Source organism: Stegostoma tigrinum, chromosome 1, assembly GCF_030684315.1.
Source record: "Stegostoma tigrinum isolate sSteTig4 chromosome 1, sSteTig4.hap1, whole genome shotgun sequence".
Taxonomy (NCBI): Eukaryota; Metazoa; Chordata; class Chondrichthyes; order Orectolobiformes; family Stegostomatidae; genus Stegostoma; species Stegostoma tigrinum.
The window spans coordinates 133,377,803-133,389,918 of record NC_081354.1 but is presented as its reverse complement, the minus strand read 5'-3'; the positions used below and the strand labels follow the sequence as shown (position 1 = coordinate 133,389,918).

At 37.2% G+C, this 12,116-nt stretch overlaps 1 protein-coding gene across 2 annotated transcripts in view; it reads left to right on the top strand.

The window, feature by feature from the left end:
* Positions 1-6,245, top strand: part of epg5 (ectopic P-granules autophagy protein 5 homolog (C. elegans)) — a 152,436-nt gene extending 146,191 nt beyond the window's left edge. For both annotated transcript variants that reach the window (XM_059648804.1, XM_059648800.1), the window contains exon 44: positions 3,849-6,245. In XM_059648804.1, the coding sequence (XP_059504787.1) occupies positions 3,849-4,031 (183 nt within the window). In that variant the 3' untranslated portion in view covers positions 4,032-6,245. The remainder of the gene's footprint in view (positions 1-3,848) is intronic.
* The last annotated feature ends 5,871 nt before the right edge of the window (positions 6,246-12,116 follow it).

The window sequence follows — 12,116 nt, the reverse complement described above, 5'->3', positions numbered from 1 at the left end:
GAGGACAATCCTGCTTTTATATTCAAGTCCTCTCAAAATAAAGGCCAACATTGCATTTACCTTCCTGACTACTGACTCACCCTGCAAGTTTACCTTGAGAGAATCCTGGACTAGAACTCCCAAGTCTCTTTGCACTTCAGACTTCTGAATTTTCTCCCATTTGGAAAATAGTCCATGCTTTTATGCTTCATACCAAAGTGCATGACCTCACACTTTCCCACGCTGTACTCCATCTTCCACTTCTTTGCCCTCTCTGCTAACCTGTCCAAATCCTTCTGCAGCCTCACCACCTCCTCCAATACTACCTGTCTCTCCACCTATCTTTGTATCATCTGCAAACTTAGCCAGAATGCCCACAGTTCCTTCATCTTGATCATTAATGTACAAAGTGAAAAGTCGTGGCCCCAACACTGACCCTTGCAGAACACTACTTGTAACCCGCTGCCATCCTCAGAAAGACCCCTTTATCCCCACTCTCTGCTTTCTGCCAGACAGCCAATCTTCTATCCATGCTAGCACTTTGCCTCTCACACCATGGGCACTTATCTTACTTAGCAGTCTCTTGTGTGGCACCTTGTCACAGGCCTTCTTGAAGTCCAGGTAGATAACATCTGTTAGCTCTCCTTGGTCTACCCTGCTCATTACTTCCTCAGAATTAATTCGTTCTTGTATATAATTTCACATTCTGGAAGTTAAAAGACTTACCTGCCAGTTAGGCCACTCAGGACAAAACGGAGCCACTTTCCAAGGAAATATAATGACTTGGATTTCAGTGGTTGCTTTTGAACAGCACATAGAGAAGAACATTATTTCGTAACAGGAGAACCTGGAAGTTTCACACTCTTTCTCTCCCTCATACATGCTTTCCCCCGCTTCCTCATGCGCGCTCCCTCTCCCTCGTGCGTGCTCCCTTGTGCACACTTCCCCCCCCCCCCCCTTGCCCACGTACCCTGCCTCGCTCCTCCCCCCCCCCCCCACTCTTGCCATCCCCACCCCCCCACTCTTGCCATCCCCACTCTCTCACACTTGCCCTCCACCCCCCCTTCCCCCTCCCCTTTTAAACTGATAATTTGCATGTGCATTCCTAAGAAATTTTCTCAGGGCTAGTAGGTTATAAAATTTCTTGTCACTCAAGGAAACCTTTGTGGTTGGATCTTTCGTTTCAAGAGAACTATGTTTTAATTTAAGTGTGACAGCTGCGTGCTTAAAAATACATTATAAGTATTGGTTATGACTGGATAGTTTAAAACAGGCAAGTCACACGTATGTCCAACCTTCTTTCCTACGTCTAACTATGACACCTTACTCTGTTGTATTATTGTATCAATCTCAGACCACTCAAACAGTTTATCTTAAGGCAGTTTGATGATACTAATTCACGTAGAATTTCAATACCTTCGTCACTTTCGTGTTCAGTCGCAGCAGAAACTAAATAAATTAGGGGGAGATAGTGGCACAGAAATGTCACTTGACTAGAATCCATAAACCAAGGGTTATGTTCTGGGGACACAAAAACAGAAAATGCTGGGAAAGCTGAGCAGATCTGGCAGTATCCGTGGAGAGAAATCAAGAGTTATATTCTGGGAACATGAATTTGAATCCCACCATGACAGATGAAATTTGAATTCAATAAAATTCTCAAATAAAAACCTAGCCTAATGCTAACTATGTAACTACTGTAGACTTTCCTTGAGAGAAGGATATATACCATCCTTAGTAGGTCTGTCAACTGGACATTTGAGGATGGACAATAAATGTTGGCCTCGCCAGCAATGCCAACCTTCCATGAACAAATAAAACTAACTAGTAGCCTGCTTGCAGTTACTGTATCTGCACAGTATATAACCAGTAAGCATGAAACTCAGGATATGTCTGAGATATTATTGCAGGGTACATAATAATGCTAATAAACCTCTTCAGAACTGAGTCACTGGACTCCAACATTAACTGTTTTCTCTTGACAGATGCTGCCAGACATACTGCGTTTCTCAGCAATATCTCTTTGTACTTGGTCGAAAGGACCCTTTCACATCTTAATTTAACCCATTTTACATCACTTTTTTTCTGGCTTCACCATTAACAACCCATTTACAATTAACATTTACCTAATTAACGCATTAACTGTGCCTCTGCACGCCACAAGTCACTGGTTGTCACTTGAAAATGGTTTGTTTTATTCCTGCTGTTTGTTTCTATCTGCCATCCGGTTCTCAGTCCATGACTGTATATTACCTCATCCCATGTACTTCAGTTTTAACATGCTCATCTCTTATGTGGGACTTCATCAAAAGCCTTCCGAAAGACTAGGTAAACCACATCGACTGGCTCCCTCTCAACAAGTCTACTTGTTGCATCCCCTCAAAATATCAGATTTGTCAAAATTGATTTCCCTTTCATAAATCCTTGTCAATTCTGACCAAACTTAACACTGTTTTCAAGTGCTGTTCTGTTAAAAGCTTTTATAAAGAACTCTAGCATTTTCCCTGCAACTAACTTCAGGCTAACTGATCTATAATTCCCTGTTTGTTCTCTCCATCCATGTTTTAAAAAACATCAGCTAATTACCCTCCCATCCATAGGAACATAGAAACTGTGAGTCTGTAGAATACTAAAGATGACACCAATGCATCCACTATTTCTTGATTTCCTTAAATAATCTAGTATGTAGATTATTGGGCCCTGAAGAGTTACTGGCCTTCAAACCTATCAATTTTTCAACACCATGCCCCTACTATTACTGATTTCCTTCAGCTCCTCCTCACTAGAGCCTGTGTTCCCAACATTTTTGGAACGTATTATTCCAGCCATAGTAGTCCCATTAATATATGATTAGATTAGATTCCCTACAGTGTGGAAACAGGCCCTTCGGCCCAACAAGTCCACACCGTCCATTGGATTATGCCAGCAGAAAGTTTCATTGTATTCCAGACTTACTGTATCAACCATTGACGATGCTGTGTAACAAGCCTTGGTGAATTTCTGCAGTACGTCTTGTAGAAGCTACATCAGGCTGCTATTGAACATTGTGGTGGTTTGGATTTTTGTGGATGTTGTGCCTACCAATTGAGCTGTTTTGTTCTCAATAGTATCAAGCTTTACCATGAGACCCACTCATCCAAGTGCTGAAAAATGGGATTGGGATAGTTAGGTGATTGTTTTGGACCGACATGGACATGATGGGCCTCTTTCTGTATTGTAAATCTCTAAGCCTTTATGATTAATCCAGACAAGTGAGGAATATTCTGTCATATCCTACCTTGCAGACAGGCTTTGGGGAGTCAGCTGGTGAGTAACGTGCTGCAGGATTCCTAACCTCAGGATGAGCCAGTGAATATACTTTAGGTTAAAAAGATGAAATCTTGATTACATTACATGGAAAAAAATTGCCTTCGCTGTAAGTCTGGAATACAATGAAACTTCTTGCTTGCATAAATTAATCTCCATCACCACCTTTTAAGGATAGTACATGCATGAGAACCCCACCTGCTGCAAGTTTCTATCCAAGCAGTCACTATTTTGACATGGAAATATTATCACTGTTACTACACTATTATGTGGTAAAATCCTGGATTTCCCTTCATAACAGCTCTGTGGCTTGACCTACATGACATGAACTGCAGCAGTTCAAGAACTTCACCAGCATCTTCTCAAGGGCAACTACCAATGGGTAACAAATGCTCACTCGTCCAGGAAAGTCCATATCCCCTGAACGAATAAAATCTTAAAGTCACTGCTATCCATTTTCACTATACTTATATTATAACTATGTAGTTAGCAATATTTCCCATTGTGAAAGACTTTATTCTATACTTCACAAAATTATTTTTCTTCTTCTTTCTTTATTTCAGGCCCTGAATGGACTCGAGTCAATGTCATTGAGCAAACAGTATGCAGATTACCAAGAAGAAATTTCACAGGCTGTACTATTTATCAAGAACCCAAACCATTGTCTTTTAGATGGCAACAAACTAATGGCTATTCTTCTTAGTTTCCTTTACCCTGACACACATTACCTAGATATTATTCGCTAAATGTTTTGCAACAGCAGGTAGTCCACTGTTTTCATGAAGACAAATTGAGAGACAGTATCTCCACTGAAAGAATTCTAACTAAATAACTGCATCAATAGATTAGTTCAGGTTGTTAGCTTCTTTAGAAATAAATGATCATTATTAAACAATATCAGCCTACTACTTGATAATCCAGAATTCTGCATTTAAGTAGTAAAATCTTACGTATTGATATGTAATATCAGTGAGTTTCAAAAGTTTCTATTATTGATAAAGCATATTCTTCGTCCTGAGTCCTCTGTTATGCATTAAATATTACATCTTGCATCCCATGAATGAAGAAAAACAAATTAACTGTGCATGTGAGGCTATGAGCAACAACGTTCAGGTGAAGTTTAGTTAAGATGGAAATTACAAGGCCAAACAAATGTATTAGTTGAATTTAAAAGTAATCAATCACCACTTGATCCCATTCTTAAAAGACAGATCACGTGAACATTTATCTGCTAATTCTGCTTGTGCATTCCACAACCTTGTGACCCTTGGTATAAAGAAACAAAACTCTTGTTCTCCATCTTTGATTTCTTTCAATTAATCTTAACCTTTGTTTTAGACCCAAGAATCACAGGAAATAGTTTGTGTATTCTGTTCCATCCTTTTATAATTTTAAATGCCTCTATCAAATATCCAGTAATTTGTTGAAGTTATATTTGAAGGAAGGTTATTCTTCTGAATGGAACAAACAACTTAAATTTTGTTCAACATATCTTCATAATTCAGTACAAAAATTGTGAAGAACCTGTGCATACTGGATTTGCAGTAGGAGTAGCCAGTTTGGCCTCTACTCTGTCTTACCCCACATACTCTTTGATTCTGTTGTCAGCTAAGAATGTGGAATCTTGCAGCAGTTAGCTCTTCTAGTTTAGCTGGTGACCTGTTCCTGCCACATAGTTTCTTCTCCACAGGTGTACTGAGATATGAAGTGATGAAAGAGATAAACAGAACAATTATCACAAGCAGTTATTTCAGTTACGTGAAATGGAATTCTGTGGCTAAGTATAATTAATGTTGAAATTATCTATGGAAATACAATGATTAATTTGTATGTTCACTTGGAATTCAGATCTCTGCTGTTTTAAGAAATGTGGAACAATTTATGTTTTTTTTAAATGAGCTTCTTTAAAGTAGCACTTTGAAATCAGAAAGTAGTAACAGCCTTTTTGTGAGTGCCTTTTTCTTTTCACATGTAAGCACATGATGCAAATAAATTATGATGTACACTTTAATTTTCGTAAATATTTTATGACATGCAACTGATGCTGTTAGGTTATTTAACAAAATAAGTTGTGACATTATTGGTGCCATAATACATGGAAATACAATATATTGAATATTATACTAATAAAGTTGAAGACTTTCAATGTTACAAAATGAATGTGCATTGGCAAAAAGTGGACTTCCATGCATTTTCAGCTGGGAAAATGATCTGATTTCAGTCAAACGATACCTTTTTGTTTAAATGACATTCAAGTTAATTGATGAGTTGTTAATGATAGTGAACCTTGGATGCTATTAATGATGGGACAAGAAACAGTAAACTCATAATTACAGCCAATATCTAATTTAGGAAAATGAGTTTAACAACTGTTACATGAACCAGATGTTAATGTGTACAGAAAGTACAACATTCCTCAATGAATGCAGGAAAGTATTTTATGTCACAAACCTATGTTTTAAAATATCTAATTATAGCTGAATATTTTTTTCTCTGTTTAAAAAGCAGAACGTTTAAGTGATTTAATCTGTATGGTTCAAGTTATTGAAAGCAGATCTTGGGTGCTGCTATTAGTGATTGTGATGCTGTGCACTTTACAGAACTGAATAAAATTAAGTTCAAATGAAATCACTAGTATCTTCCACAATGTGAAGAATTTCTTGCACTCTTTCTTTAGACGTTCAACTTCAAAGTTTTATTTACATTGGAATTAATTTGCTGGAAGCTACTGGTAGGCTGATGTTTGAAGTGTCAAATAAGATTCAGTTAATACTTGAAATATGCAATATAATGCTTCTAAACTGGCTCCTGTAAAAACAAGTTTTTTTATGAAATTGGAAGTAAATATGTATTTGACATTCAGTAGCTGTACTTTGACAATGATATGTTTATTGAGTGCAGTTTTATTTTTGAGCAGTGTTGTATATAAACTACATTGTGGTCTTTTACTCCTTTGTGTCCTTAAACTTTGAATCTTGATTGTTAATGTACAATACAAAGATACAGAAAAAAATAAACTTGTTTCCTTTATAAATATTGCGATGTGTTTCTCTTATTCATTATGATTCCAAGTGCATTTCTGAAATGTAAATGATTTCATTTAGTTTGGTAGAATTAAAGGTATTTTCACTCAAAATGCAAACTCTGCTTCTTTCCCTATAGATGCTACCAGACCTACTGAGTTTTTCCAGCACTTTATAATTATACTTTTATGTAAAATATGTACTGACAGTGATTCAGTACTTTCTACATGATGGTCATCACTTAGTTATAACACAGAATTGTAAGCTGGAATTTACTCACAACTTGTTTACGTCAGTCTGGCCAAAATCTCTGTTGCCATAGCCGTCTTCAGTATTGGGGCCATCTGCCCAAAGTGCGGGTCAGAATACCAAGTGGGTTCCTGAGCTCTAGGGCAACAATGGCCACCATGGGATTTCAACTAGCTTATAATAGCTGTGGTCTTGCTCTAATGGGCCTCACTCTCTAGCTACCCCACTCGTACTTCTTACTGAGGGATCCCAACAATTTTCAAACCTCAGTATGGGATCAAGGTGGGAAACAGTTTGGAAAGTACAACTCACCAAAGTTCTGGTCTCATTCTGAATTCTCAGAACTAAAAACAAGTAAAATAGTTTTGTCATTGCACCTTACTGAAGTCATGTTTGTGACCCTGGATGATGAACATGAATTCTAAAGTACTTTCTTTTATTCTTTTCTAATTTAAAATGACACTGATTGTGGCAACAGGACATTTTTCACTATCACCCCAGCTGTGTGTGACAATAAATTGTTCATTCAGAAAATCCCCCATATGTGAGTTCATGACTTGCAAATTTGTCTATCTGTGCCAAAAAGTAATTAGCAACAAAATTCAACATCCACAGCCAGACTCTCATACCTGCAATTTTTAACCTGTATTTTAACTGTCAAATTTCATAATTAGTTGATGTTCTCAGAAATGGAACCATTGTGCATACAGAGGAATGGCGGTACATATATGTAGCATTCGCTCATTCCCTCAATAAACTATGCCTATTTCATATCAATAATCTTACACTTGTTTTTAGAATTTTGTTCAACTTGCCTTTCCTGTGGGAAAGATGAAGCTAGGTATTCTCTAACTAGTCACATGCCACCTTGAAATTGATTAACAAATAACTGTGCATTAATAATCTTGTCTACCATCTGTTTTCTCTTTGCCACATATTCTATTATGATTAGTGTATAACGAATATTGTTGATTAACTCAAAATAGTTAACTACCTAGAATTGAGGAAGCCGGGAACTTGTGAATGAAAAACAAGTATTAAGAATGATGAAAGCCGCCATTTCAAAATCTTCAAAGACCTCATCAGAAGTTTAAACCAATTAAATTACTTCCAAAGAAAGCATATGCAGATGAACTTAAGAAATCAATCATATGGCTATTACAGTCTGCCAGCTCTGCCGTTCAGTATGATAGCTTTTAAAACTAGTTGATCTTTACTGTGCCTTCTAAGCAGCTAAAATTTCAAAACTTGCAGATTTCACAATAATAGCTACATTTAACTTTTGAATTGACCTTGGTATTCATGACTATCTTTATTACCTTTTTACTCCAAGTCACTGCCAAATCTTGCCTCACAGCTGGACAGCTGTGCTTATGTTCACTGAAAGCAAGTCCTACAATTTGAATGGGTACAATGTGTTGACGATGTATGATGAGCATTAAGGCAGCCCAATTCATACAATAGAGATAACAGGACCTGCTGAAGGGTCTAGGCCCAAAACGTCAGCCTTCCTGCTTCTATGATGCTGGTGGGCCTGCTGTGTTCATCTAATTCAAGCAATGCTGCTGAGTTGCTACCTGTGTTTTTTTAGTTTTCAATTTTCAAATACAGTGACGTTTCAAAAGATTTATTTGTTCAGGTAAAATTTACAGGCTGAGAAAGTGCAAGAAAAATGTCCCTTCCAAAAATAACCACTTTATTTTTATGTCAAATTTTAAACCTGCAAACTTTGAAAGTGTTCTGGGTTTAAAGTCTATTCTTGTAATTTTCCAAATTGGCCAGACATTTTTGTAGAAGATTTAATTAGAAGGCTCATAACGTGAGCTGATATTGTAAAATATGAGGTTAGAAAGTTTTTTGTATTACAGCAGTGGAGGATCAAGACCCTTAAGAATAGAATTCAAATGTGAAAACTTTACTAGTAAAATAAAATTGATCAAATTGTTCTATGATCTATGATAAGATGAGTTGGCAGCTGCATTTGGGTTTTCAGCAGTTTTCTATAAGGACCTGTACAGAACGTTGGGATAACAAAATTAAAGAACTGGTATGAGAGGTACTGTAATGACAAGCATTAGGATTTGCTAACAGACACAAAGTCGGCTGAGTATGAATGGATTATTCTTAGCTTTGCAGACTGTGATTAAAACAGTGCCTCAACAATCAATGCTTGGGCCGAAGCTGCTCACAATACATATCAATTGTTTAGATGTCTGACCAAATACAATATTGCCAAAATAACAGATCACACAAAGCTAAGCAAGAGTATGTGTTGTCAAGAAAATGTGGAAATGAATTCAAGAGGATTTGGCCAGGCTTATTGAGTGGGGGAAAAAATATGGCAGATGGAATACCATGTAGAAAAATATGAGATTATCCACTTTGGTCGGAAGAAAAGATATGCAGAGTATTTGAAAACCGATAAGACATTGAAAAGTGTAGATATGCTATAGAGTCTGTATGCTCTTGACAATAATTTACTGAAGGTTAACATGCCAGTCAGGCAAGCAATTCAGAAGGTTAATGAAATGTTAGCTTTTATCAAAGGAAAATTTGAATACAGGAGTAATAAAGTTTTTCTTCAATTGTGTAGGAGTTTGGTCAGACTGTACTTAAGTAAAGTGTGCAGGTTTGGTTCCTTATCTCAGGAGGAAGTGCAACAGTAGTTTGCCAGAACGTGTTCCTGGGATGGTAGGTCTGTCGTATTCTGTACAGTTTCAAAAAATGAGAGGTGATCTCATTGAAACTTACAAAATACTTAAAGATCTAGTCTGTGTACATGCAGGGGAGGCATTTCGTCATCGGAGAATATAGAACCAAGGGCCTTGGTTTAACAATAGGGATGCTTTTTAGATCTGAGATGAGTTATTTTCATTTTAGAATTCTCTACTCCAGGGACTGTGAAGCTCAATCTTTGAGCTTATTTAAAGGAGAGATTGATAATCAAAATTTATCAATGGCATGAAGGATTGTGGGTAAAAGGCATTGAAGCCATGATTATATTAAATGATGGAGCAGTCTTCTCCTTTTTCAAAATTCCAGAACAAATTAAATTTGCACGGATCATTTAAGACTTATAAACTAATGCTGCTAATTGCATTTCCCCATTGTTGTTAGGTTTGTGCCTTCCTTCTGCATTGCTGACAGAAAACTGATTTATCAGTGAATCAATCACAGAACAGCCCCTTAAATAAATCAGATACCTCAACCTGACATTGCAAAAAAGCTATTCATGCTGCCAAATCCCTAGACTTCAGACCAATTCTTAAGCATGTTACTAAATGTGCAAACAGGGTTGATTTTTTTGTCAAAATGGATTTCTCATGAATGTTAAAACACTACTTTTGAAGTAAAGCTGGATGAACACAGCAGGCCAAGCAGCATCTTAGGAGCAGGAAAGCTGACATTTCGGACCTAGACCCTTCTGGCCTGAAACGCCAGCTTTCCTGGTCCTAAGATGCTGCTTGGCCTGAAGTGTTCATCCAGCTCTACACCTTGTTATCTCAGATTGTCCAGCATCCACAGTTCCTATTATCTCTGACACACTTTTAAAGTAAAATTTACTTCCAGTTTTAGGGATCCTTATTTTCTTTCTGCAGTAAGTTGAGCCTTCAGCAATTTCTTAAACATGTATCAGGCAGAATAATACCAAAAAAAAGATATGGCCAAGTCTTCAATCTGCTAAACTTGGCAATGTCAACATTAGGGAATAGAAACAAGATAAAGATAGTGGTCAGATTTCGTTAAATTTTCTTTCAGCTGGGATTATAAAATGTTTCTCTAACATAATTCTCAAAATCTTTCTTCAAACAGAGAAGTATATACATGTCAGCTACATGTATTTCATTTTATCCGCTGAAAAGATAAATATATTGAGGTTATTTTTTCACCTTTCAGCATTGTGAACAGGAATGTATGCCATGTGTCTTGATCATCAGACCAGTGATTCAAGCTACTTACAAGTATTTCTCAGATCACTGTTTACAGTAATTTAAGGAGGAGGTGACAGCTAGTGGTATTCTCAATAGGCTGTTAATCCAGATATCCAGGTAATGTTCTAGGGGCCTGGATTCAGATCTTGCCATGGCAGGTGGTGGAATTTGAATTCAATAAAAATTTGGAATTAAGAGACTATTGATGACCGTGGATCGACTGCTGATTCTTGGGAAAAACCGATCTGGTTCACTAATATCCTTTAGGGAAGGAAACTGCCATCCTTACCCAGTCTGAACTATATGTTAATCTAGACAAACAGCAATGTAGTTGACTCTTTACTAACCTAGGGGCAATTAGGGATGGGCAATAAATAATGATCTAGCCAGTGAAACCCTCATCCCATAAATGAATAAATGAAAGTAATCTAGGCCAGAGAGGGCAACAATAAGTTTTACCCAAAAAAATTCTATACACCTGGAAAATTGCAGACTCTTCTAAGAAAGAGATATGATTTGATACAAGAGCACTAGATAACCTCTGTTTGGAACCATGAAACTATAACTGACCCTATAGAATCTTCCCAAACATTGCTATCTTCTTCTTTCAGCTTCTCTCATTTTGTTTGGGATCACTGCAATACTGTTTGGACACCTTTCTCGGATTTCTCCTGTAACATTCCCACTACATTTATGTCTCTCATCACTAGATCATTCCATCTGATCTTAGAGCTTCCCCTTCTTCATATTTCCAGCTCCATCACATGTCCTACTTCATATAGTCACACTCTAACAGATGACCATACAATGTCAACATTTTCCCGGTACATACTTCAATGCTTCTAGTGTCTTCATTGATCCCTCAATGTACTGGTCCCTGATTGTGTCCTTTTTTAATTACTCCACATATTCATCCATACATCCACATCTCATTTATACCTTGTAAATTGCTCCTCATTTTGCCCATGTTTCTGCACTATATTGGAAGACCACTCTCACAACTGTTTTGTAGCGTCTTTACAGTATTTTCAGCTGTACTTTCCTAACAGATCACACTCAACTACACTTTTCCAATTGAGACACTCACTCTTCCCCCACATCGCTTGTCTGGTACACTTTGTAGATTTTCTGTAATAATCACACATACGTGTTCTTCATGTTGCTTTACCCTTCCTGCTAATTCTCCATCACTTGTCAGACAAAGAATGGCATTGGAGTAATTCTTCTGAATATGATTTCAAAGTGATTTTCATGGATTTCTACTATCTTCCTTAGCTTAATGGCCCATGACTCTTGTGATTTTTGAAGGTATGTTGTAAGAGTTTAATTCCTTCATATTTCATCTTGAAATTTTCCTTTTTTCAATACTGAAGTCAGACTGCTTTACTCTATGGCTTTGGGATTTCCTTTTTATCTTCATACAATTGAGTGTCTTGCAAATTACCTGGACCCCATAATCACTTTCCTTGATAGCTCACTGCCCAAGCATTCTATGGGGGTAAAAGTTTTAAACGGTTAGTATTTCTGTAAGCCCGCTAGACTTATTATTCCTCCAAATTTGCTATCATTATCAAGTGCCAAAAAAAAGGGAAGCTGTGGCTGTTGAATCACCTCAGTCCAGGACTTC